At 37.0% G+C, this 27646-nt stretch overlaps 2 protein-coding genes across 2 annotated transcripts in view; both read right to left on the bottom strand.

Moving 5' to 3' along the window:
- Positions 1 to 23584, bottom strand: part of afap1l1a (actin filament associated protein 1-like 1a) — a 44019-nt gene extending 20435 nt beyond the window's left edge. Inside the window, exon 1 of the mRNA XM_073820648.1 lies at positions 23493 to 23584. Coding sequence (XP_073676749.1) covers positions 23493 to 23511 — 19 coding nt within the window. The 5' untranslated portion in view covers positions 23512 to 23584. The remainder of the gene's footprint in view (positions 1 to 23492) is intronic.
- A 151-nt stretch (positions 23585 to 23735) lies between these two features.
- The window catches only part of ablim3 (actin binding LIM protein family, member 3), an 82176-nt gene continuing 78265 nt past the window's right edge, over positions 23736 to 27646 (bottom strand). The window contains exons 22-23 of the mRNA XM_073819952.1: positions 27012 to 27092; positions 23736 to 25271 (exon numbers count right to left, since the gene is read on the bottom strand). Coding sequence (XP_073676053.1) covers positions 25158 to 25271; positions 27012 to 27092 — 195 coding nt within the window. The 3' untranslated portion in view covers positions 23736 to 25157. The remainder of the gene's footprint in view (positions 25272 to 27011; positions 27093 to 27646) is intronic.

Below are 27646 nucleotides of genomic sequence, written 5' to 3'. Positions count from 1 at the left end.
TAGTCAAGCTAGGAAACGTGGTAAACTTAGCTAAAAACCATGTTTAGTTTTATTCAACCAACACTTGTTCTACAATGACTTGATCTGCAAAAAACTGCAAAATGATGCTGTAACTGAAACATATGTGCAGCATTTACTTTGTTTTGGTGCATTTCCCATAAAGATCACAAGAGTCAGGTGAGGTTCCAAATAAGATTTGGAAATCATAATGAACCAAAAGTCTTCTGAGGGCCGTTAGGACCAGCTAAAACCAACATGAGCGCAGCGAAGCATATATGATTCCTACAGAGATACGCTTTTACATGAGATCAAACACATTTGCGCTTCTCTTTATCTTAAGCCGCACCTGTGGAGGGTCATTTCCAAAGCCAAGCACAACACGGGGCTACGTGCCCACTCCCCTCCAGAGAGCCGCACATGTGGCCCTCTCTGATAATACCACATCAAAACAGCATAGTGGGAACACAGAAATCCACACCGGTCCTCAAAGCCGAATCTGGTTATCCTGCAGGTTCTCCTGATGGCAGGGGTGTTTGTTGCTTTCTTTTGGATCGACCCCTGCGAGATGTATTCATCTTTGTCTGCAAGATCTCTCAGGGTAATCAGGGTTGATAATCTATTTTTCTTTCTCGCTCACTTGGAAGTACTTTACTGACAGTCGTATTGTTTCAACATAAGCTAAAAGCCATGTTGAGGAATGTAAAGTTGGTGTTGAAAGCTGTGTTTTTAGAGGACAATGGGGTGTTTTCCCAGAACTGCACCAGTGCTTTAGCACTCAGCACCTCACACATTGCCGCAAAGCGAGGAAACATTCCTCACCTCATTAAAAGTGCAGCCAAAGAGCTTTAAGATGCCTACCAGAGATAGTAATGTATACTCTTTTGTGAAAACCTCAGCAATCCTCAAGAATGCTCTAAACACCTTGGTGAGATCTTGTTTTACAAGCATATTTTGCTTAGACAACAAAAACAACACCTGTTAAAACTTGTACAGTTTTATGAGTGTGATGCTACTCTAGATTTACTCATAAATCAATACACAAACTCAACAACTGAGATGTCTAAATACAGCTACAAATACTAGTACATTTATTATGCTTAATTCAAGATGGAACGACTAGATTTAGCTAAAACTAATCAATAGGTTTCACTTCACGGAAATCATTCAGACAAATGCGAGAACTCTTCGATAATACAATTATCTAGTTCCCAAGGAAAAAAGACAAACATGCTAGTAACAAAACACCTACCAGAAACAGCTGCTGAGGAGGCAGCCAGGCCCACCATCTCTTGTCCTAGATGTAAAAAGTTATACAGTTGTTTTTAAACAAGTCACAGCAATCCAGAATGGTGGAATCAGATGAAAAACATGCACCTTTGACTCATTCAAAGGTGCATTTCCTTCACATTTATCACTTCTTTCCTGTGCTCAGATTAAAAGTGACTGAGGGATAGCAGGGGAATTTATCCTCCCTTTCTGGTCTGTTGCTGTGTGTCTGGGGGTGGGGTGCTCACTGATGACTGTGTGTGAGGTAAGAGGAGTTACCCAGTCCTGATCTAATCCGGAGGGGTCCTATAGCACCTGGGACAGGCCCCGAGTAAATACACACATCCCTCCCCCACAGGGAAGAGTATGGAGATCAACAGTCCTTATTGGTTCCTAACGTAGGCATGCCAGTTTATACATATGAATGTCAGCTCTGGAAAATGTCCCCTAAACCAAGGATGACTTCTCAGAGGACAGTTTTGCAGAGAAAAGGTATACTGGCAAATCTGACCAGTAAGAAACACACGAATGAAGGTTTCCCTCAGGAGAAAAAAATGATTAAAGTTGAAGTGTTACTTCAAAACACTTTTCCATCTGAACCAAAACAAAAACAGATTATTTAAAATAAATTATATATAATTATTTATTTTTACAATTAAAAAAAGTGTTTAATTAGTTAAATATAAAGTAAAAATGACGCAGTTCAAAAGTTACATATCTTAATACTGTGTTGTTATACCTGAATTATCCACAGCTGTGTTTTTTTTTTTTTTTGTTTAGTGATAGTGTTATTCAAGAGTCCCTTGTTTGTCCTGAACAGTTAAACTGCCCGCTGTTCTTCAAAAAAAAATCCTTCAGGTCCCACAAATTCTGTGTTTTTTCAGCATTTTTGTGTATTTGAACCCTTTCCAACAACAACTGATTTTGAGATACATCTTTTCACACTGAGGACAACTGAGGGACTCATATGCAACCATTACAGAAGGTTTGAATGCTCACTGATGCTTCAAAAGGGAAACAAATATGCATTAAGAGCCAGGGGTGAAAACTTTTGAACAGCATGAAGATGTGTAAATTTTTCTTATTTTGCCAAAATAGCATATTTATTTCATATATTTATTCTGCCCTTCAGAAGCTACAAAGACACTTATTTCCCAGAAGACACAATTCACTGATATATTTATGTATACGCACATTAAACTGGGATGAATACACGTCACCTTCTCATTTATCTTTACTATGGGCAAACCTGCCTTACATAACCCCTAAAACACAATCTCTGATTTGTATCTTTCAATCTGCACTGTCTGCCCGCAGTCTCTTCTAAGTGTAGACTGTATCTACTCCCTACATTATGTTACAGTGCCCCTAGAGACAGTGGCTATGCACAAAATAGCCATTCTGCCGGTGTGCTCAAGTGAAGAGGTGGGAGTCTATAGTTTTCTTCATTGTGTTCAACCATCCAGAGAGGAGTCGGGTGCCGACATGCACAGACTCACATCAGCACGTTCATGGTGACGTTACTCTAAGCTACAGGCAAACCTAAGTCCAGTCGGCAGGATCTGACATGTTGAATATCTCAAAACCCGACCTCTCTCTCTCTCACACACACACACACACACACACACACACACACACACACACACACACACACACACACACACACACACACTGTATGTTTTATCAAACACAAACATTTCTGTGCAGATAAGCAGCTTGTATCAACAGTTCAATCTGTTTGACACTGAAAGCGGACACTTTTCTGTCCATTTCCCAGTTGACGGTTCCTGGGGGCATGTTACGTCTTGCGAGACAGATGAGATGCTGAAGGTTTGTGTAGTTAAACTTTGAAGGCCTGTTGCTAGACAGCCAGGAACTGGAGATAAGATACAAGAGAAGCTGCTTTAAGTGATAGATACATTCAAACCACAATTACTGCATTTAAGCGGGCTCATTACAACAGTTCTGTTGATTCAGCTCTAGATATAATGATCCTTCTTAAGATTTAAATGTCTTGGTGTTTGCAAAAACAAGCATCAATACTACTATGACTGTTTACACTTGGTATTAAATGCATAAACATGGGTTAAAACATGTTGAAATCTAAAACCACCGAAACCAGAGTAGAGCGAGACAGAAAAGCATCTATTTTTTAGAGTAAAATCCAATCTGTCAATCATCCACTGTGCTAAAACAAGGTGTTTCCTGTTTGGAAAAGCACATTTTTACACATGCACCAGACTTGAGATAATTTCTTCAATATAATTGATATCAACAAGCAGCAACACAGCATGCCGTTCCAAACCCGTAAGATCTTCAATCATCTTCAGAACTCAAATTAAGATATTTTTGATGAAATCTGAAAGCTTTCTGACCCTGCATAGACAGCAACGCAACTACCACTTCAAGGCCTAGAAAGGTAGTAAGGACATTGTTCAAATAGTCCATGTGACATCAGTGGTTCAACAGTAATGTTACAAAGCTCTGAGAATACATTTGTGTGCAAAGAAAGAAAAATAATGATTTTTTACCAGAGTTATGTGGTTTTGTTATGTTCTGTATATTACAAAGAAATATCTTCCACATTTTTCATTTTTAAACTGCAAATCAATGCCAGAGCAGATCAGATCATTGCTCACACCCAATGACACGGTCTGACAGAAGTCCGCAGACACTCGTCTGGCTGAGATACAAGCGACAGCAATACAGTGACGGAGCACTCTGACCTTTGACCTTACCAAAGACACACACTGAAAACAAATCTGGCTGTAAATACATTAGCCAACACACACAGTACATACAGAAATACACCAACAAAACTCCAAGAGCTACAATTCTTCCATAATAAATAAGCTGGAGGTCATTACGAAAAGGCATCACATTCACTCTTAAATATAGCATAACCTCATATCAGCTTTCTGAGATGACACAGACGCAAAATGCTCCCAAAGTCAATAGCAAGAGAGGCCCTTCCAACATAAACCACCTAACTGTCATCAGATACGAATATCCTGTGGTGCAACAGATGTTTGCGCTGTTTCCGGATGTTTTAGATACCCCACCAATCGTGCCGCCCTGCATGACTCAGAGGAGATATGTACTGTGATGTCTCAAATCTCATCAAATCTATCAATTCTTGTTCATAACAAGAATTCATAACAGCAGACAGGTTGTCACTGGAACGTGAAGGACATCATGAACATCACTGTGACTCATAAAGGTTAAGCAGTGAACAAACTTATCTTGATCTGACTGGATTGATACTAACATCAGGGTACCTAGATGCTAGAGGAATGACGACTCAGCGATCCTCTTCTAACCACATCCAGCAATGAACATCTCCCTCAGAATTCCAATCATACTCTGATCATCAGTGTTCAAAGCTCCACGGGGGAAGGGAGCAAGTTCATGCACACATACGCTAATGATGTCACACTAGAATTCCCACAATGAGAGATAATAAACACAAAACCTCATTTGTTTGGACACCTTGGAATATTGATGTTTGCATGAGACGCCTCTGGTCTGATGGGACGCCGTGGTGGGAAGTACATATTTGGGAGCATGCCACAAATTGCAGAGCCTGATAACTACAGTTACAGTGCTTGGCATCTGTTAACACATACTAAAATATTTCTCTCATATTCATTCAAAAGAAAACAAATCATAAGAATTAGAAGAGCGGGGAAGGGCTATACTGATGAAAGGCATTATGGATTGGAGGATTGGAGCAAATTCCAATAAGACCACAGACAGAGAGATGTGATATTAAATCAAATTCTGTGACAATATTTTGCTCATCACTATTTTTATTTATATAACTTTATATTCAGGTTGGATAGTTATTTCCCCCTAATGATCCTTTCTTATAAGGATACTTTATAGGGGATATATCATGCACTTCGGTTCCAGAATAAAAATTTCCTGATAAATTTACTCATCCCCATGTCTTTCTTTCTTCAGTTGAAGAGGAGGAAAACCTTCCAGGATCTTTCTCCATATAGTGGACTTCAATGACCTTCAATGGACCTTGATTTCTTTGACTGAAGAAAGAAAGACATGAACATCTTGGATGACATTGAGGAACTTATACTTTCAGAGTTTCAAAAACCATAAAAAAAAATTCATTTCATTCCAACTTTAATTCAGTGAGACTAACTTGAGAACCTGATCCGTTCGATTAATCAAAAATCGTTCAGACTGGTTTTGTAAACCAGATCAAATGATTCATTTAACAAATCAGTCATCATTATTTCTTTTATGAACAGGCCATTGTTCACCAAATAGGAAGTCTAGCCCTAAACTCAGTCTATCGGTTGAGCGAGAACATGTCAGATTGCTCAAACAAACAGATTCCCATAGTTTACGCTCTAGGACGTCAAGTGAATGACTTACTTCTAGTTGTCTCTTCACATTAAGCTGAGACAGGAAAAAGTGAGTTAACATGAAAAAAAAAAACTGCTCACATTCCATCTCACAAGGATGGCTCTCCCTGAAATAAAAACGGTCATCATTTGCTCAATCTTTGTGTCATTCCAAACCTGTATGACTTTCTGTCTTGTGGTGGTTTTTTTTTCGTTTTCACAGCATTAATAATAATAAAAAAAAAAAAACATTAATTCATTGAGAAAAAGGATTTTCACTTGCTCAATTCAAAAAGTCCAATAGAAAGTGAAACCATAAAAAAGAAATGTCCTCCTACTAAAAAAGACAGAAAGTGTCTGTTTCGTTTTTAACTCAACTGGAAACTGTCTTAAAGTTCACTGTTTTCACACATCACAAGACAAAAATCAAAAATGAGAAAATAAATTTAGGTTCGATCAGTTTGCAGTGTGTGTTGTGTGAGTACGGGAGCGTGAGTTTTCGTGCAGTGTGATTGTTTGTGTGCGCATCTGCTGCGTGAAGCAGGCAGCGTCTGGTCGGCCAACCAATTAACAGGCCGGGACACAAATCTTTGGAGCTTCAGCGGAGTTTTATCAGAAGAAGAGAAACTATAGCACCTGCGGCAGGCGAACCAGGCTGGACTTAAGTTGCAACCGGTATTAATGCACTACCAATTTTCTCCGATGTTTTGGCGTTCACACTCGGTCTGCACAAGCAAACAATCCAACACCTTTGGTCACAGTTTCTTTCAGGTACCGTTTTTTTTCCTTCCGCTCATTCCTAGACTTCCGTTTTAATTAGTGGGCAAGGTGCAAACGCTGGTATAGATTTGGATCCATATCGCCACAATGTATTTACAAAGACGAAAACGAAGGACGTTTTTGCTATAATATTAGTTAGTTTAAGTTTGTTTTGTATGCACACAAAACAGTTTAAGTTAGTTTTCGTTTTTTTTTAAACTCTCGTTTTTATTTTTATTTCAGTTAACGAAAATGCTTTTTCAATTCTAGTTTTAGTGTTTTCGTTAGTTTTCTTTAACTATAATAACCTTGCTGTATAGTCTATTGAAACTGCAATTTGGACCTTCAACCCATTGGGTCCCATTGAAGTCTGCTATATGGAGAAATATCCTGAAATGTTTTCCTCAAAAACCTTCATTTCTTTGACTGAAGAAAGAAAGACATGAACATCTTGGATGACACTGAGGAACTTATACTTTCAGAGTTTCAAAAACCATAAAAAAAAATTCATTTCATTCCAACTTTAATTCAGTGAGACTAACTTGAGAACCTGATCCGTTCGATTAATCAAAAATCGTTCAGACTGGTTTTGTAAACCAGATCAAATGATTCATTTAACGAATCAGTCATCATTATTTCTTTTATGAACAGGCCATTGTTCACCAAATCGGAATTCTAGCCCTAAACTCAGTCTATCGGTTGAGCGAGAACATGTCAGATTGCTCAAACAAACAGATTCCCATAGTTTACGCTCTAGGACGTCAAGCAAATGACTTACTTCTAGTTGTCTCTTCACATTAAGCTGAGACAGGAAAAAGTGAGTTAACATTAAAAAACTGCACACATTCCATCTCACAGGGATGGTTCTCCCTGAAATAAAAACTCTATCATCATTTACTCAACCTTTGTGTCGTTCCAAACCTGTATGACTTTCTGTCTTCTAAGTAACACAATTAGACAATGTTGGTTACCAAACGTTTTTGGCGACCACTGACTTACACTGTTTAGACAAAGAACCCCAAAGAGATTTCCTAAAATCTTCTTTTATGTTCTACCAAAGAAAGTAAGTCAAATAGGTTTAGAATGACAGAATGTTAAATAAATGATGACAGAATTTTCATTTTGGGCTGAACTATCCCTATAACGACCCGTATCTGAAACTACAATATCTACAATATAGAACTAAATAAGAAAATCCTGCAGTACCCCTTATCACTGCATCTCAAACCACAAATACACACAAACACACACACAGATTGCAGAGAAGTAGCAGGTGAACATGTGGAACAGCTTAGTCTATAATTCTCTCTGAGATCTGACTCATATACAGTATTAAAGCCTGAGCACATTTGTGTGGAAAAAGGGAAATTACATGTCACTCCTGCTGCTTTATGATAGATGAGAACATGCTTTAGGTTATCATAAAATGAAGCAGCGCACACACACACGGTCATAAAGCTGATTTCCAGTTGAAGGAAAAGCTGCGCTCACTTAGTCGCAATCTCTTGTTTTGGAAGCTTTCAGCAATCCCTTAATGCATTTTCTATCTAGAAACCTCCAATATGAACTCTTCTGTTTTGTTCATAGACCAGCTATGTCAAAACGCAGTTATTACTTATTATATACAGAAACATTAACCTCAGACCCCCCTGGCCGGGTCACACTGAAGAACATCCAAACATGGATAAATAGCTTGAAGAAAAACAATCTTCCACACTCGAGAGCCTTCGAAACGCTCATTGAGGACACTAAGTAAAACAAATAGACAGAGGCAAAACACAAGAGCCCATCTTGAATGCCGCAGTGCTTTGTGGGGGAACCGCTGTGGTTAATGACCCCTGCTCTAGTGATGGGGTTTGGCTGCTGCTCGAAGGAAGCAGGGGGGAGTTGGCCATTAGGCCGGGGCCTCCCTCAGGTCACAGTGCTCCTTGTATCTACACACTGCGGCAGAGTTATGGACCCTGCAACTCCCACTCACCTGTTTAAGAATTAACTAGCTTTGAAGGCAAGATTCTGGCTCAGTGGGGAGCAGGAAGCTTTTATGTTAACACTCCCCTTCGCTCCTCTTTATAAACCCCTTTGCCTGGGGGTCCTCAGTGCCAGGCGTCTGTCTGTGTATGTTTTGTACCGTGTAAGCATTTACAGGCCGTTTATCATGGAAAATAGGATGTGTTCTTGTTTTATTGGAGCAAAAGTGTTTGATATAGTATATAAACCTTCTGTAATGTTCACTATGCACTATATATGTGACCCTGGACCACAATACCAGTCTCAATTAGCACAGGTATATTTGTAGCAATAGCCATTTTTCTTTTATGCCAAATATCATTAGGATATTAGGTAAAGATCATGTTCCATAAAGATATTTTGTAAATTTCCTACTGTAAATATATCAAAACTTAATTTTTGATTGGTAATATGTATTGCTAAGAACTTCATTTGGACAACTTTAAAGGTAATTTTCTTAGTATTTAGATTTTTTTACACTCTCAGATTCCAGATTTTCAAATAATTGTATCTCAGCCAAATATCCCATCCTAACAAACCATACATCAACAGAAAGTTTATTTATTCAGCTTTCAGATGATGTAAAAATCTCAATTTCAAAAAATTGACCCTTATGACTGGTTTTGTGGTCCAGGGTCTATAAAAATGTAAAAAAAAAAACATAATAATATAATATATATATATATATATATATATATGCAGCAAAAAGGGTAATCTAAAGCAGTGGTCCTCAGTAAACGTCCAAGGGGGCCGAAGGATGATTTCAAAATTTGTATAGTGATTAGTATATTAAAATAAGCAACTATTGTTTTTATCGAAGAACATGCAGTTCTTGAAGAACATATAGTCTTTTGAATCTTGTGTTGGACAATAGGGGGGCCTTTGAGTCAAAATGGTTGAGAACCACTGATCTAAAAAAAATTAGCAAATTTGATCAACCACATTATTATATTACAATGACAAAAAAGAAAGAAAATTAATTATTTAATTTAAAAAAGAAAAATCTAATTACTTAAAATTAAAACATAATTTAAAAATAACTTATACAAAAAAGGTCAATTAATTTACGATGTGCAATGAAAAATTATAATCGATTAATCAATGATGGTAGATAGACAGATGATGGGGTTTATAAGAAATAAAGTCATAATTGTGAGATATAAACTCGCAATTCTGACTTTTTTCTTGCAATTGCAAGTTTGTATCTCCCATTTCTAACCTTTTTTCTTCCAATTGCGAGTTTGTATCTCCCATTTCTAACCTTTTTTCTTGGAATTGTGAGTTTGTATCTCACAATTCTGACTTTTTTCTTGCAATTGCGAGTTTGTATCTCACAATTCTGACTTTTTTCTTGCAATTGTGACTTTGTATCTCCCATTTCTAACCTTTTTTCTTGCAATTGCGAGTTTGTATCTCACAATTCTGACTTTTTTCTTGCAATTGTGACTTTGTATCTCCCATTTCTAACCTTTTTTCTTGAAATTGTGAGTTTGTATCTCTCAATTCTGATGTTTTTCTTGCAATTGTGACTTTGTATCTCCCATTTCTGACTTTTTTTGCATTATATTTTGTGAATATACCAGGGTTTTTTTTCTCCTCAGAATTGGACTTTATAACTCACAATTGCGAGTTTATATGACGCAATTCTGAGTAAAAAAAAAAAAAAAAAAAAAAGTCAGAATTGTGAGATACAAACTCGCAATTGCAAGAAAAAAGTCAGAATTGTGAGATACAAACTCGCAATTGCAGGTTATAAAGTGCAATTCTGAGGAGAAAAAAACACAATTAATGTACGATGTGCAATGAAAAATTATAATCGATTAATCAATGATGATAGATAGACAGATGATGGGGTTTATAAGAAATAAAGTCATAATTGTGAGATATAAACTCGCAATTCTGACTTTTTTCTTGCAATTGCAAGTTTGTATCTCCCATTTCTAACCTTTTTTCTTGCAATTGCGAGTTTGTATCTCACAATTCTGACTTTTTTCTTGCAATTGTGACTTTGTATCTCCCATTTCTAACCTTTTTTCTTGCAATTGCGAGTTTGTATCTCACAATTCTGACTTTTTTCTTGCAATTGTGACTTTGTATCTCCCATTTCTAACCTTTTTTCTTCCAATTGCGAGTTTGTATCTCCCATTTCTAACCTTTTTTCTTGGAATTGTGAGTTTGTATCTCACAATTCTGACTTTTTTCTTGCAATTGTGACTTTGTATCTCCCATTTCTAACCTTTTTTCTTGCAATTGCGAGTTTGTATCTCACAATTCTGACTTTTTTCTTGAAACTGTGAGTTTGTATCTCTCAATTCTGATGTTTTTCTTGCAATTGTGACTTTGTATCTCCCATTTCTGACTTTTTTTGCATTATATTTTGTGAATATACCAGGGTTTTTTTTCTCCTCAGAATTGGACTTTATAACTCACAATTGCGAGTTTATATGACGCAATTCTGAGTAAAAAAAAAAAAAAAAAAAAAGTCAGAATTGTGAGATACAAACTCGCAATTGCAAGAAAAAAGTCAGAATTGTGAGATACAAACTCGCAATTGCAGGTTATAAAGTGCAATTCTGAGGAGAAAAAAACACAATTAATGTACGATGTGCAATGAAAAATTATAATCGATTAATCAATGATGATAGATAGACAGATGATGGGGTTTATAAGAAATAAAGTCATAATTGTGAGATATAAACTCGCAATTCTGACTTTTTTCTTGCAATTGCAAGTTTGTATCTCCCATTTCTAACCTTTTTTCTTGCAATTGCGAGTTTGTATCTCACAATTCTGACTTTTTTCTTGCAATTGTGACTTTGTATCTCCCATTTCTAACCTTTTTTCTTGCAATTGCGAGTTTGTATCTCACAATTCTGACTTTTTTCTTGCAATTGTGACTTTGTATCTCCCATTTCTAACCTTTTTTCTTCCAATTGCGAGTTTGTATCTCCCATTTCTAACCTTTTTTCTTGGAATTGTGAGTTTGTATCTCACAATTCTGACTTTTTTCTTGCAATTGTGACTTTGTATCTCCCATTTCTAACCTTTTTTCTTGCAATTGCGAGTTTGTATCTCACAATTCTGACTTTTTTCTTGAAACTGTGAGTTTGTATCTCTCAATTCTGATGTTTTTCTTGCAATTGTGACTTTGTATCTCCCATTTCTGACTTTTTTTGCATTATATTTTGTGAATATACCAGGGTTTTTTTTCTCCTCAGAATTGGACTTTATAACTCACAATTGCGAGTTTATATGACGCAATTCTGAGTAAAAAAAAAAAAAAAAAAAAAGTCAGAATTGTGAGATACAAACTCGCAATTGCAAGAAAAAAGTCAGAATTGTGAGATACAAACTCGCAATTGCAGGTTATAAAGTGCAATTCTGAGGAGAAAAAAACACAATTAATGTACGATGTGCAATGAAAAATTATAATCGATTAATCAATGATGATAGATAGACAGATGATGGGGTTTATAAGAAATAAAGTCATAATTGTGAGATATAAACTCGCAATTCTGACTTTTTTCTTGCAATTGCAAGTTTGTATCTCCCATTTCTAACCTTTTTTCTTGCAATTGCGAGTTTGTATCTCACAATTCTGACTTTTTTCTTGCAATTGTGACTTTGTATCTCCCATTTCTAACCTTTTTTCTTGCAATTGCGAGTTTGTATCTCACAATTCTGACTTTTTTCTTGCAATTGTGACTTTGTATCTCCCATTTCTAACCTTTTTTCTTCCAATTGCGAGTTTGTATCTCCCATTTCTAACCTTTTTTCTTGGAATTGTGAGTTTGTATCTCACAATTCTGACTTTTTTCTTGCAATTGTGACTTTGTATCTCCCATTTCTAACCTTTTTTCTTGCAATTGCGAGTTTGTATCTCACAATTCTGACTTTTTTCTTGAAACTGTGAGTTTGTATCTCTCAATTCTGATGTTTTTCTTGCAATTGTGACTTTGTATCTCCCATTTCTGACTTTTTTTGCATTATATTTTGTGAATATACCAGGGTTTTTTTTCTCCTCAGAATTGGACTTTATAACTCACAATTGCGAGTTTATATGACGCAATTCTGAGTAAAAAAAAAAAAAAAAAAAAGTCAGAATTGTGAGATACAAACTCGCAATTGCAAGAAAAAAGTCAGAATTGTGAGATACAAACTCGCAATTGCAGGTTATAAAGTGCAATTCTGAGGAGAAAAAAACACAATTAATGTACGATGTGCAATGAAAAATTATAATCGATTAATCAATGATGATAGATAGACAGATGATGGGGTTTATAAGAAATAAAGTCATAATTGTGAGATATAAACTCGCAATTCTGACTTTTTTCTTGCAATTGCAAGTTTGTATCTCCCATTTCTAACCTTTTTTCTTGCAATTGCGAGTTTGTATCTCACAATTCTGACTTTTTTCTTGCAATTGTGACTTTGTATCTCCCATTTCTAACCTTTTTTCTTGCAATTGCGAGTTTGTATCTCACAATTCTGACTTTTTTCTTGCAATTGTGACTTTGTATCTCCCATTTCTAACCTTTTTTCTTCCAATTGCGAGTTTGTATCTCCCATTTCTAACCTTTTTTCTTGGAATTGTGAGTTTGTATCTCACAATTCTGACTTTTTTCTTGCAATTGTGACTTTGTATCTCCCATTTCTAACCTTTTTTCTTGCAATTGCGAGTTTGTATCTCACAATTCTGACTTTTTTCTTGAAACTGTGAGTTTGTATCTCTCAATTCTGATGTTTTTCTTGCAATTGTGACTTTGTATCTCCCATTTCTGACTTTTTTTGCATTATATTTTGTGAATATACCAGGGTTTTTTTTCTCCTCAGAATTGGACTTTATAACTCACAATTGCGAGTTTATATGACGCAATTCTGAGTAAAAAAAAAAAAAAAAAAAAAGTCAGAATTGTGAGATACAAACTCGCAATTGCAAGAAAAAAGTCAGAATTGTGAGATACAAACTCGCAATTGCAGGTTATAAAGTGCAATTCTGAGGAGAAAAAAACACAATTAATGTACGATGTGCAATGAAAAATTATAATCGATTAATCAATGATGATAGATAGACAGATGATGGGGTTTATAAGAAATAAAGTCATAATTGTGAGATATAAACTCGCAATTCTGACTTTTTTCTTGCAATTGCAAGTTTGTATCTCCCATTTCTAACCTTTTTTCTTGCAATTGCGAGTTTGTATCTCACAATTCTGACTTTTTTCTTGAAATTGTGAGTTTGTATCTCACAATTCTGACTTTTTTCTTGAAATTGTGAGTTTGTATCTCACAATTCTGACTTTTTTCTTGAAATTGTGAGATACAAACTCGCAATTGCAGGTTATAAAGTGCAATTCTGAGGAGAAAAAAACACAATTAGTGTACGATGTGCAATGAAAAATTATAATTGATTAATCAATGATGATAGATAGACAGATGATGGGGTTTATAAGAAATAAAGTCATAATTGTGAGATATAAACTCGCAATTCTGACATTTATCTTGCAATTGCAAGTTTTTATCTCCCATTTCTAACCTATTTTTCTTGTAATTGCGAGTTTGTATCTCACAATTCTGACTTTTTTCTTGAAATTGCGAGTTTGTATCTCACAATTCTGACTTTTCTTGCAACTGTGAGTTTGTATCGCAATTGCAAGAAAAAAGTCAGAATTGTGAGATACAAACTCGCAATTGCAAGAAAAAAGTCAGAATTGTGAGATACAAACTCGCAATTGCAGGTTATAAAGTGCAATTCTGAGGAGAAAAAAAAAACACTGGTATATTCACAAAATTGCGAGTTTATATCTCGGAATTCTGACTTTATAACTCACAATTGTGAGTTTATATCACAATTATATCCGAATTGTGAGTTTGTATCACGCAAATCTGAGAAAAAAGATAAGTCTCAATAACTTAAAAAAAAAATGTATTCAGAAAAAAATTCTAAACACTCATTACACCTGATCATTGATACATTTATTGCAATTTTTCAAACTAGACTTACTAGACTTCAAGAGCACAAAAAAAACACCCATTAAAACTATGCTTTCCGATTCTCCACTGGAGGAGTGAATGCAGGAAAATCTGGTCACAATTGTGGTCAGAGTGTCTAATTCTCTTTTATTATGGTCTATGCCTCTGTTTAATATCAGCCGGAGAAAAAGAGCAGTGGGAAATCCCCCAACGGCCCATCTGAGGTCATCCGAGCCATGGAGACCTGGCATAAACAGTGAGTGGAAGCGTAATGGGTCAGGCAGGTGCTGGAACTCACACCAGTACAGTAAAGCAAACCGTCCCTAGAGCTGCAGGGGTCAGGAGTGGATAGGATATGGAAATAAAAGCCACTCGCTTTAATAAAGCCTGGTCATGAAGGTCAGCTCTCCAGAAAAAAAACCCGTACACCAAACGCCCGGCCATATGGCACGAAGAGGGTGAGTCAGCCCATCTCCAATACAAAGAATGCCTTCAGTCCTGCCAGCTTAATTCATATTGCTTATCGCCCAAAAACCCCCATGATTTCACTCTGCAGCTATGCCTTCCTTTAGCCCTCTTTTTTTTTTTTCCACGGTAAAGAGATGCAGTGTTTCGCTGACACTGTTAAGACTGTGCAGGCCTCTACACTATTGTGGTTGCTGAATAACTGGATGCTTTGTCTGGGAATCCTCATGGACGGGATATTAATTGGAATGTGTGTGTCTGGGTATGCAGAAAATATCAGAGAAAGAGGGAAGACTTCCAAGAGTTAGGGCAAAACCCTCACCTCTGACCTCTCCCTAGCCGTCAACAGGCAGACACAGAGCAGAGAAGCTTGGATGGAGCAATGACAGCCCTGCTCTGCTTCAAGGCTTATAGAGCCAGCATTTTAACATACATTTTTTATATTAAAGACTGTGTAAAGGCAATTCAGAGAATTGTTTCTAAACACATTATAAATGTTAGAAATTTATTGCTGAAAACACGGTCCAAAGACTGTAAACTATGTAGTACTAAATTGTGGCGTCCATTTTTCACCATTTTTGTGTTCAGGATGTCTTTGTCACGTAAATGCATATTACCTGGTTGCGATAATTTACAAAACAGCCTCAGGTCTCCTTTAAATTTATTTGTATTTGACAGATGAGAGTGGCTTTCGCATGAGTGGGCGTGGTTTCAGCGCTGACAGCGGACACGCCCCCAGCATTTGAGAGCAGAGAATACTGCTTATTTTAGACTTTGATAACTTATTTTACTTACTTGTTTTTTTAATCATTCAAATTTGGCTGGGTGGTTAATCAAATTTTTCTGCGGTCTGAAAAACTCACGACCACAAATACAGACTTTAAATGCACGCTTTTGTCCTTGACTTGAAGACTTGTTTCAAAAGGTAGATGACTCAAAGTAATGTAAATATAAAAATGAGAAAGAAAGAGCTCAAGAAAGAGCAATAAAAATTAAATTTAAGAAAAAATTAAAATTAAAAATTAAAAATTCTGCTCTTTCAAAATTTGTATTAATCAAAACTCCTTTAAACATATCCATGGTTTCCACAAAAATATTAATAAGCACATGCTTTTTCAACATTAATAATACTAAGAAATACTTCTTGAGCACCAAATTAGCATATTAATTAAATAACAAAATATTAATATATAATATATAATATACACTACCGGTCAAAAGTTTGGGGTAAGTAAATTTTTCTTCTTCTTTTTTTTTTTTTTGAAAGAAATTAATACTTTTATTCACCAAGGGTGTGTTAAAGGGATAGTTCGCCCAAAAATGAAAATTTGATGTGTATCTGCTTACCCCCAGACCATCCAAGATGTAGGTGACTTTGTTTCCTCAGCAGAACACAAACAGAGATTTTTAACGAAAACCGGTGCAGTCTGAAAGCCAAATAATACGAGTGGATGGGCACCAAACCTTTAAAAGTAAACAAAAACATGCACAGACAAATCCAAATTACACCTTGCGGCTCGTGACGATACATTAATGTCTTAAGACACGAAACGATCGGTTTTTGTGAGAAACTGAACAGTATTTATATCATTTTTTACCTTTGATACACAGCCACGTCCATCTGTCCTGAGCACGAGTTTAATATCCGGCTCGTTTCATGTGAACGCGCTCTGGCGTAGAATATGCAAACGCCGGAAGCGATCTGTCGCATGAATACAACACTCATTGTTTACATAGAGCACAGAGATTGTGGGTATAGCAGCTATTCAAAATGGTAATTACTTGTGCTTATCCTGATTGTTCAAACCGATTTAAAGCTAAAAGAATACGTTTGCTTGCGCAAACTCATCAGGGACTTTTCACTGATTTCCCCTTACGGCGTTTGCGTATATTACGCCAGAGCGCGTAAGCTGATAACCAATATGGTACCATCTGCATCTCTATTAATTATAGACTTAAGTTATATTACATGTCAATCTTAAAAGGTATCAATATGCCATTAGCATAGCAACATGCTGAAATGTATCCATTACATTATTCAATTAGGTGCCAAGTCTACACATGCTTCAAGTTAGGAGCGTCATTTGTGTGGCACAAGGAGTTGTCATCTATTTAGAGCGTACATACATTAAGAATGCATTAAGAATGCATTAAGAATGCAGTTGAATTGACTTAGGAAAATTAAGTTGATAAATGCATTTAAGTTGAAAAAATGTTTAAAAAATTACTTCAATTGGTAACACCTAAAAAATTTAAGTTCATCCAACTGTTCACTTATGCAGCTGAATTAAATTAGTCTAATGTAAATATTAGGATTGAATGAACTAAAATGATGGAAAATTAGGAAAATTAAGTTGATAAAATAAATCAAGTTGAAAAAACTTAACATGTTTAAGTGTTACCAATTGAAGAAATTTAAGTTGATCCAACTGTTCACTTCCATCAGAGACTGACACAGAAGAGAAGAAATTGTTGAATAAAGTTATTTTTGTTTTCTTCGCACACAAAAAGTATTCTCGTAGCGTCATAAAATTATGGTCTGATGTCACATTAACTATTTTATCGATGTCCTCGAAAGTGGTAATTACATTGCTGTCTATGCAAGGTCAGAAAGCTCTCAGATTTCATTAAAAATACCTTAATTTGTGTTCTGAAGATGAACTAAGGTCTTAGGGGTTTGAAATGACATGAGGATGAGTAATTAATGACAGAATTTTTGGGTGAACTTTCCCTATAAAAGAAAGTTGCCTATAGGCAGTAGACAGAATGACAGCTCACTTAGTTTTGGAACAGAGCTCATGAGTACCAATGCATATTCCTGAGTAAGCAAAAAGCGAATCCATAAAACAGCGATAAATATGCTGTAACACAGTCAGCAAGATCTAGCTTCAGATACACAAGCTACAAATCAACTTTTGTAGGACGCTACCGTGTAACTTCGCTTTGATTAACAGTCATTCCATCTGAACCAACTATAGATAAATCAAGCTTGTCACGCCAACCCACCTGCACCTGTATGAAGATGTGCACGCTTAACAGATACAGTCTGGGCTGATAACTTAAAGTGCATTGCCTACTTTTACAGTACATTTAGTACTTAGTGGTTATTGAGCAGATGCTTTTATCCAAAGCGACATTACATTGACAGACCACCCTGAACAACCTGAGGTTAGCAATTGTGTGCCTGGCAGAGCACAAACCCACAACCTTTATAACCACTAAGCCACACAAATCATATTTAAAGCTCACTTCACTCTACACATCACTTTACTGCAGAAGAACCTTTGTAGATAGTTTTCTAACACTATCAAATGGTGTCACTGTGGAACTGCAGAACTCCACAACTTCACCATGGAAATTAGTGTGTGCGGCCTGCACTATGATTCACCGGAGACTAGTTTAAGACCTTAAATACTGACACACACCTTGTTAAACGCTTCCATTATCATGCATGAGAGTCTGGTGGGTGTGCACTGTCTACTCCATTTCAGCTGGTTGAGTTGTCATTGGCAAGAAGGCAGATGATGCCTGCTTACCCATATCCATGTATTTATACAAAAGTGGAATTCCCATAAGCCGGAGGGAACAGGTTGCTTTGTACCGACTTGCAACCGTGACACACAACAATCAAGGCCAGACCAGGCTTGCAGATTCTGCACCAACAAGAAAACACTGTTGCTATTCATTTTGCTGATCTGGATGAGAGCGGTAGTGCAAATTCATGTTTCATTAAAAGATTTACAAGACAAATGATCTTTGTTCCTGACACTCCTAAGCTCTTCCACATGCTCACAGTCTGAGGGAAACAATAATCATGATTCAATGCAGAGTCTTACATGGAGAGACAATCCCACATACTCAACGAGTCAGCGGGGAGAGGTAGAGTCCCCTTCACGCCTACCTGATTCTGGCTTTAAGCATCTTTCTCTATCCACACACGGTCTGCTCTCAAACCCATCCAGTTTAATGATTCACATTAGAGCAAATGACTTAACCCGTTAAAAATGCCTCAATCTAATCAGTAAACTAGACAAGCCACGTCAATACAATGTTAAAACTGGAAGCTCAAAAAGAAAATCTGACCATGAAAATGACCAGCTGATCACAAAAGATATTCTGAAGAATGTTTCGACTGTTTTTGTTCTTACATAAAAGTCAGTGGGGACCAAAATAACACTGTGCCCTATTGACTTCCATTGTATGGTAGAAGAAAGAAAGTCAAACAAGTTTGTCCTCAACATGAGGACAGAATTATATATATTTTTTTGGATTGGACTGTCAATATGAACATACTAGGGATGTAATGAAATCAAAATCTCACAATACACTAATATTAAATCCATGACACGGTATTTATTGTGATATTAAAAAATAAGACAAAAGAAGACTTGGAAATAAGTGAAAATTTTGTACTTGTGAAATTGGACTTTGAGAGTTCAAAATGAAAGGAGTAGTTCACTTTCAGAACAAAAATTTACAGATAATGTACTCACCCCCTTGTCATCCAAGATGTTCATGTCTTACTTTCTTCAGTCGTAAGGAAATTAAGTTTTTTGAGAAAAACATTTCAGTTTTTTTTTCCATACAATAGACTTCTATGGTGCCCCCGAGTTTGAACTTCCAAAATGCAGCTTCAAAGGGCTCTAAACCCTCACAGCCGATGAAAGAATGGTCTTATCTAGCAAAACAATCGGTTATTTTCTAAATACAAATGTAACATAAACATAACATAAACAAATTATATACTTTTTAACCTCAAATGCTCGTCTTGTCTAGCTAGTGTGTACTCTGTGTAGAGATTAAAAAGTATATAAATTGTAAATGTTTTTAGAAAATAACTGATCATTTCGCTAGATAAGACCCTTCTTCCATGGCTAGGATTATTTAGACCCCTTTAAAGCTGCATTAAAACTGCATTTTGGAAGTTCAAACTCGGGGCACCATAGAAGGCCATTATATGGAGAGAAATCCTGAAATGTTTTCCTCAAAAACTTCCTTTCTTCACGACTGAAGAAAGAAAGGCATGAACACCTTGAATGTCGGGGTGAGTACTTTATCTGTAAATTTTTGTTCTGAAAGTGAAGTACTCCTTTAAGAGCGCAAACGAATGTTCTTAACTAAGAAAACTCAAAAAAAAAATGTCAGTGAACTTTTGCTTTACACAACAGTAGGGAAATTACAATACTTCTTTCCTAATTTCTAATCTTGAAAGAGATATTTTGAATTTGAACTGTATTGAGGCCATTTAAACCAGCTGTCAGCAATTTCTACTGCACTTTTAAACTTATTTTAAACTTTTAAACTGCAGTAGAGCTTTTATTTTGACAGAAAACTTCAGCTTCAGTAAAAAAAAAAAAAGGCTTACGAAACCGCGTCTCACTACAAATCTAGTGAAATGCTGTAATCATCTGCTATGAAAATAAAGCATAACTGGTGGCCATTGTGTTCCCAAATGCACGCCAAACTTACAGCACATTCAACAAACAAGTTCACTGCATTAACTGAGCCGTTCTGAGGCACGGAAAGCACCGGATAATGAGCTAAATCGCCTAAATGAAGTGTGCACTTTGCTTTGAGACGTGTAGCAAAAACTTGATGAAGTGATTAAACCATATTGTGGTTTTAGTTTTAGTTCGTTTCACAGATACTGTGCCAAAGACAAACACAACCTTTTATGTTAGAATAATACGTTTAAATACTACACTTTTTGCCTGCTATTGTTTTATATCGTCATGTGACTACGATGATATCAAGACAGTTTTGCTATCACGATACCACGATATTGTCACATCCCTAGAACCTGCTAACAACAACAACATGATAGTTTTCACATTCCCATATAACATGAAGACATTCAGCAGCAAGATAAAAACAGTGACAGAAACAACATGCTTGCTCCGAAGAAGGGGATATCTGCTGGATGTCTTTTTTCTCCTCCGTCCCTTGTGTTTGTGTAAACACTCACATTCTGATAGATCAGGAATCTGGCAGGGAGGGAGGAAGAGCTTCGCTGTATCTTGTAAACAGTAACATTAACCGATGACACGGCCTTCACCTTCTGCAAACAGATGAGGCAGGTGGTTCCGAAATACACCTGTGGAAACCTAATAACAGGGTGGAAAAAAATGCTGCTGATTTTAGTGATGGATTGAATGTCTGAGGAGAAAGTGGAAGAGGGTTGCTGTACGCTGTTCGAACTCAAACTGGGGTGCTCTGCTCTGTAATTACTTGCATGTGTCTACCTGGTAGTTGTCTCTGTTTTTAAGTGTGCAAAGTTGTGCGTTTTATGATCCTATAGACAATCCCAGATGGCAAAGGAATTGTGTCATGAGTTAAGAGAACTTTATTGCAAGATGGAAACCAAAAACAGTGGTGTGCAAAAACAATATTAACTCTTCAACTTCTCAAAAAATAACCAATGATGTCTTTCGCAATTACGTTTTACCTTTTTAGGACTTATTAACTTTGGGTTTAGACAAGGCTAAGATTTGTGAACAGGAGACCTACTAATCTTTCCTTTTATCTTTGATATGTTGTGTACACTCAGTCTTTCAGAGGTGGATGACTGGGGTTTAACTTTGCTGGGAGCGGCATTTGGGGGAGGAACTGTACAAAAACATGTACAGCAATCTGTGTCTCCGGACCAATGCCTGACCAGACGCAGCCGGTTTGTTCCGAGAGAGCCAGCAGGATTCATCTCATTGTCTCAGTGAGGGAAAGAAAAATACAAGCGCCAACACCACAAGCAAGAAGCAGCGCTCTCATTCCTGCACTATGCCAAAACAGCAACTATCAAAACAGTAGGACTTTCAGGAGATCAAGAGAAGTACTACCGCTTCACCATAGGGGTCCTGTTAGAACTCAGCTCCTTATAAAGAGAGACTTCACTTATTATAAACAAAGAAGCACTAGAAAGATCTGAGAGCCAGGGTCCAAGAGAAATTGAAAACTAAACCTTGCTACAAGCCTCTGAATCACTATGCCACCCACAGCAGGCTTATGTTCCAGGTGTATAGTTTCTTCTGAACGTTTGAAGTCGAGGGCGTGTATAAAATAGATCAACATTAAGTTGAAAACAGTCAACTCTTGTGGGAAATGAGGAGAAACATTACATGAGAGAGTTGCTGTTCAAAGTCAGAGTTTGATCATGTAGGAAGCAGATCTCTATGGGTAAAAGATAACGCACTGCAGAAGAGGTAACAGGAAGTCCGACTGATAACCAGGAATCGGTTCTTTAGTACAATGCATTTCAACAAATCTTTTGAAAACTGATTCAACAGTTTGTTTATGTTGTCACGTTATCATGCATAATAGAGAGTTGTCACGCCGTGTCATCAATCGGCCATATTGGTGGCACTAAACCTAAACAATGCCACTGAACCTAACAAAACTTGCATATTTTTCTGATTAATGCTGCTGAAAATGATCAATTATTGTCATGTTTTGGGCTGTACTAATCGGTTGGAGCAGAAAAACATTTGGAGTACTATGGAAGGACAAAATTTATAACAAAACAAGAAGAAGAGTGCCAAAAAACTGTATGAGAAACAAAAGGTGTTTGTGGTTGGCCAAACCGAACCAGGATTTCCAGGGCAAAAATCGTAACATTCAATGCTCATTCTTATAATTTCCAGTCAGGTAGATGAAATATTAGGCTAATATCTTAATTGATACTGCTTGTACATATCGTTACCACCTATTACCTTTAGTTTGTCAAAATATTGCACCCTTTCCTGCTTCCTAAGTCCTTCTCTATATGATTTAGTAGCTTCCACACGTTTTTTTCTGTGGTTTAGACTGCATAAATGAGCAAAACAACGTATTTATTAGTACATTAACTGTGCATTCCATGCTGTTGTTTACATCTGAGTATCGCCAAAATGGCAGTGCATCTGGGTAACTGAACAAATTGTGAGGTAACTGCAAACCCTCTATTAAGTCCTTAACATTTTTTTTCAGCTATTATTAAGTAACTTACCTTTCGCCTCTTCAGTCAAACCCTGGGTTCATTCGAAATGCTTTTTACCTTTAGCTCCCAGACTTATCACGAATTGTAAACATCCGAAGAAGAGGTTTCAAAGACTCGAGAACCGCTCGGACCGTCTCAGTTCGGTTAATGAATGAGTCGTTTAGTACGGTTTAGTGAACCGGTTCAATTGATTCAATAGATTAAATTTATAAGAACGATTCGTTCAAGATTCGAACATGTGGAAACAGGAGGGATGCGTTTAGTGCAGTGCACCTTTAATAGCAAATGAAAAATGTGGCAAGAACCGCACGATTCAGTTCGATTAATGAATGAATCGTTCAGTCCGGTTTAGTTATTTGGTTCAAATGATTCAACAGATTTGACTCAAAAGAACGATTCATTGATGATTCGAACATCGCTAATATGGAAACCGGGACGCGTTTGGTGCACCTTCAATAACCACTAAAAAGTGGACTTAACTGTTTATCTGCATTCTCAAAATATTGTTACATAGTTTGTCTGCAGCAAAAATAGCAGTCGCGGCTGTGCATAAGATAACAAGACAAGTAAAAAAAAACATATCCAAAACTAAGCTTAGTGTCATTAGGTTTGTTAGTTTAGGTAGGCTAAATAAACTTTCATGCAATCATTTGTGAATGATAATTTAACTACGATGCCATTTTACTCACGTTTGCTGTTTATTTCCATTTCAGAAGAATCAAACAGAACTCCTTGGCGTGTTGGAAACACTCATTGCAGCCTGTGCACCCATCGATGTTATGTAGTTAAGTGACAGACACTATCTGCATTGAAAGATTCTCAATGAAGTTACACAGACCGACTTCCCTCCATTATCCTGCTGGGTCCTAATGCTCCCTCCAACCGGGTATGATGACACACTGCCCCACTCATCACACAAAACACAGTTTTACAGAAGAAAACAAACTTTTATTGCAATATAAGATGTACATAGTCTGTTGAAACTGACAGATAAATAAAGTTAGGAAGGTAGTGATTAAAAAAGAGAGAATCAAAAATATGGTTATACTCTAGCTCTCTTCCTTCACTAGGAAATTAATAGAACACTTCATAATCTATTGGGCAAACAGGTTGTAAACACTACACACAAAGGCAGAAAACATGATGGTTTCACCTGTTTGTCAGTGAGGTACAAAAACTACTGTCATTATCCCTTGGCATGAAAGACCCCACGGTTACTGTTAGGTCCTAATCAAGGTTACAGTTTGTTATTTGTCACTTCAATGGTGTGATAATGTGATTTTTTGTCAAATAATATGAGTGTGAACATGTTATCCCTGTCATTGGCCATACAATTCATGTTTACTTCCTCTGCATTCATTTTTGTTACCAATGTAATCGCCCTGGCATGACCCAAACATATATTAAACCCACTTAAGGTATCACAGCATTTCCTGATCCATCCTAACAGGAGTGATGAAAGTAAACTGCCCTAACCTAACCAACAAATCTCTTTTTTTTAAGAGCATATCTTGAAAAAGAAAAAAGTGAGAAAGAAAAACATTGCACCTTAATTCGTTCCTAGTATCTGTTTTGTCTTCAACTGTATCCATAGCCATATGTATTTCTACCATCACAATATACAATGTACTTATGTTTCATCAATATTAGTCTAATAATCCTAAAGTCTTCTTGTGATAAAAGTGTACATTCAGTATTTGTTACTCCTTGGAAATGACCTGAACAAAGTACAGCACCGTAGCGCTCAATTTCATCTGCTAACTTCACAAATAACAGTCAGACTTTGGTATTCAATGTCAAGCAAATCATCGCTTATTTCAGCCCAACTAAGCTTATGTAGTCCTTGTAGTAGTGAAAGTAAAAGGACTGAAAAATACTATTTTATAACCTTTAAAATTAAATATTACTTCATGTACTTGATGGATGACGTCAGACGGTTCACCCGCTCTCTTTATAGTTGTATTAATCGTATTTACATTCTGTTCACTCACTTTGCTGGTGCATAAATTAATAGAGAACATAAGGCAAAATTCTAAATCCTTACAATTCCTGATTCCTGAAACAATAAAATGTGTTCAAGAACCACTTTACACTCAAGTAAAAACTAAAATGTTCCCATCATTCTGTTTATAATGTTATTTATCTTTCTTAGTCAGGTATTCTAGCCTGTCTGTTCATTTATACGCCTCTGTCACAAAACAGTTGAACAATTTCTAGGTACAGTCCAGGCATGACTATGTGTCTGAGACACAGGATGTGTTTGTTTAGTTAGACTGGAACAGGTATTCAGGTCTCTGTGTGTGTGTGTGTGTGTGTGTGTGTGTGTGTGTGTGTGTGTGTGTGTGACAGGAACGCTAGAACAGCCGGGCTTGTTTCTTCATCTCATTCCTCTTCCATAGTGCCAGGCGGTCAAACTCTACCATCGTCATCCCAAACACCTGATAGAACTCCTCAGGAGAAAGATGCCGCTAAAATGAAAATGAAAATTAAGTACGTTCATCTAGTTGTCCATGTGTTCATTATTTGTAAGACATTACAAGGGAAATGAAAATTTGATGTCTATCTGCTTACCCTCAGGGCATCTAAGATGTAGGTGACTTTGTTTCTTCAGTAGAACACAAACAAAGATTTTTAACTCAAACCATTGCAGTCTGTCAGTCATATAATGGTTACCAAATCTTTAAGAGTAAAAAAAACAAACATACACAGACAAAACCAAATTAAACCCTGCGGCTCATGACGATACATTGAGGTCTTAAGACACATAACGATCAGTCTGTGCAAGAAACCGAACAGTATTTATATCATTATTTACCTCTGATCCAAAGGAACGTTAGTCAGTATAGCGCGTGTTCACGTGATGCGTCAACGTTCTCTGGCAATGTAGTCAGTGAAAAGTCAACTCTCCCAGATGAGTTCACACAAGGAAATGTAATCTTTTAGTTTTTAATTGGTTGCCAGAATCAGGATAAGCACAAGTAATACTAATTACCATTTTGAGAGACCAATATGCACCATGTAAACAATGAGTGATGTATACGCATGACAGATCACTTTCGTGCGTACATCTACTATGGCAGATCACATTGACGCATCATGCGCCGCCTGTTGGGAACGTGCTCAGGAGAGCAGAAAGTTGCGACAGATCAGAGGTAAATAATGATATAAATACTGTTCAGATTTTTTGCACAGACTGATCGTTTTGTGTCTTAAGACCTCTAAGTGTCATCACGAGCCGCAGGGTTTAATTTGGTTTTGTCTGTGTATGTTTTTTTTTAAATCTTAAAGGAACACTCCACTTTTTTTGGAAATATGCTCATTCTCCAACTCCCCCGAGTTAATAAGTTGAGTTTTACAGTTTTGAAATCCATTCAGCCGTTCTCCTGTTCTGGCGATATCAGTTTTAGCATAGCTTAGCATAGATCATTGAATCCTATTAGACCAATAGCATCGCGTTCAAAAATAACCAATGAGTTTCGGTATTTGTCCTATTTAAAACTGGACTCTTCTGCAGTTATATCGTGTACTAAGACCGGTGGAAAATATAAAGATGCGATTTTCTAGGCGGATAAGATTAGGAACTACACTCCCATTCCTGTGTAATAGTCAAGGAAGTTTGCTGCTGTAATATGGATGCAGCAGGCGCAGTAATATCACACAGCACCTGAAATTAGTTCCCAGCTAGGTAACTTCCAACAAGGAACGCTCCCTGTGCATGCAATTGGTCACGCTGTGCTGCGTGATATTACTGCGCCTGCTTCGGCCATGTTATGGCAGCAAACTTCCTTGACTATTACACCGGAATGGGAGTGTAGTTCCTAATCTTATCCGCCTAGAAAATCGCATCTTTACATTTTCCACCGGTCTTAGTACACAATATAACTGCAGAAGAGTCAAGTTTTAAATAGGACAAATACTGAAACTCGTTGGTTATTTTTGAACGCGATGCTATTGGTCTAATAGGATTCAATTATCTATGCTAAGCTATGCTAAAAGTGATATCGCCAGAACAGTTGGAGAATGAGCCTATTTCCAAAAAAAGTGGAGTGTTCCTTGAAGATTTGGTAACTACCATTATATGACTGACAGAATGCAACGGTTTGGGTTAAAAACTTTGTTTGTGTTCTACTGAAGAAATCTTGGATGCCCTGGGGGTGAGCAGATAAACAACAAATTTTCAACTATCCCTTTAAACGTTGTTGGTTTACCTCCAATCTGGCCCGGTCCACATCCTTAGGCAACCTGTTTCGCCCCCTGGTGGTCACAAGAAGTGCTTCATATGGGTAGATCTGTAATGAAAGTTAGCATTGTACATTTTAAAATGCATAAACACTGAAACTCATAAATAATTGTCTTGACTCCACAAAACTTTCCTTTATGGATTGGTAATGGAAAGCTAAGTATTGTTCTCATAGCATAGTCATTGGTGGACCTCCTTTTCCTCTCACTTAAAAAAGGGAAAGGAAATCACTGAGCCTCTGGCACAGTAGCTGTAACCGAGACAGGAAGCAGCACCAAGCAGAACAATATAGTTCCTGACAAACCAGGAGCAAAGGGGTCAGACAAACCTCTGCCCTCTTCATGGCTCCTGCGGGTCTCCAACTCACTAAGGGCCAGATGGAGACTGACACAGTGGCCTTATGACCTGGAAACACTAATTTCTCTATCCTCTGGTTTCCACATGCTTTGACCAGCAGGACGTTGCTTTGACCCATCAGGGTTCATTAGACGGACATACTTTAAATCTAGACTTTCCTCTGGTGTGGACAGTGGGCTAATGTTTCAAAGGTGCCTCTGTACCAGGATGTTTTAGTGTCTCTCTGGGCCTTCTGGTAATGCTAAA

Source organism: Garra rufa, chromosome 16, assembly GCF_049309525.1.
Source record: "Garra rufa chromosome 16, GarRuf1.0, whole genome shotgun sequence".
NCBI classification, from domain to species: domain Eukaryota; kingdom Metazoa; phylum Chordata; class Actinopteri; order Cypriniformes; family Cyprinidae; genus Garra; species Garra rufa.
The sequence above is the reverse complement of the archived record's forward strand: the minus strand, read 5'-3'. Positions and strand labels throughout refer to the sequence as shown.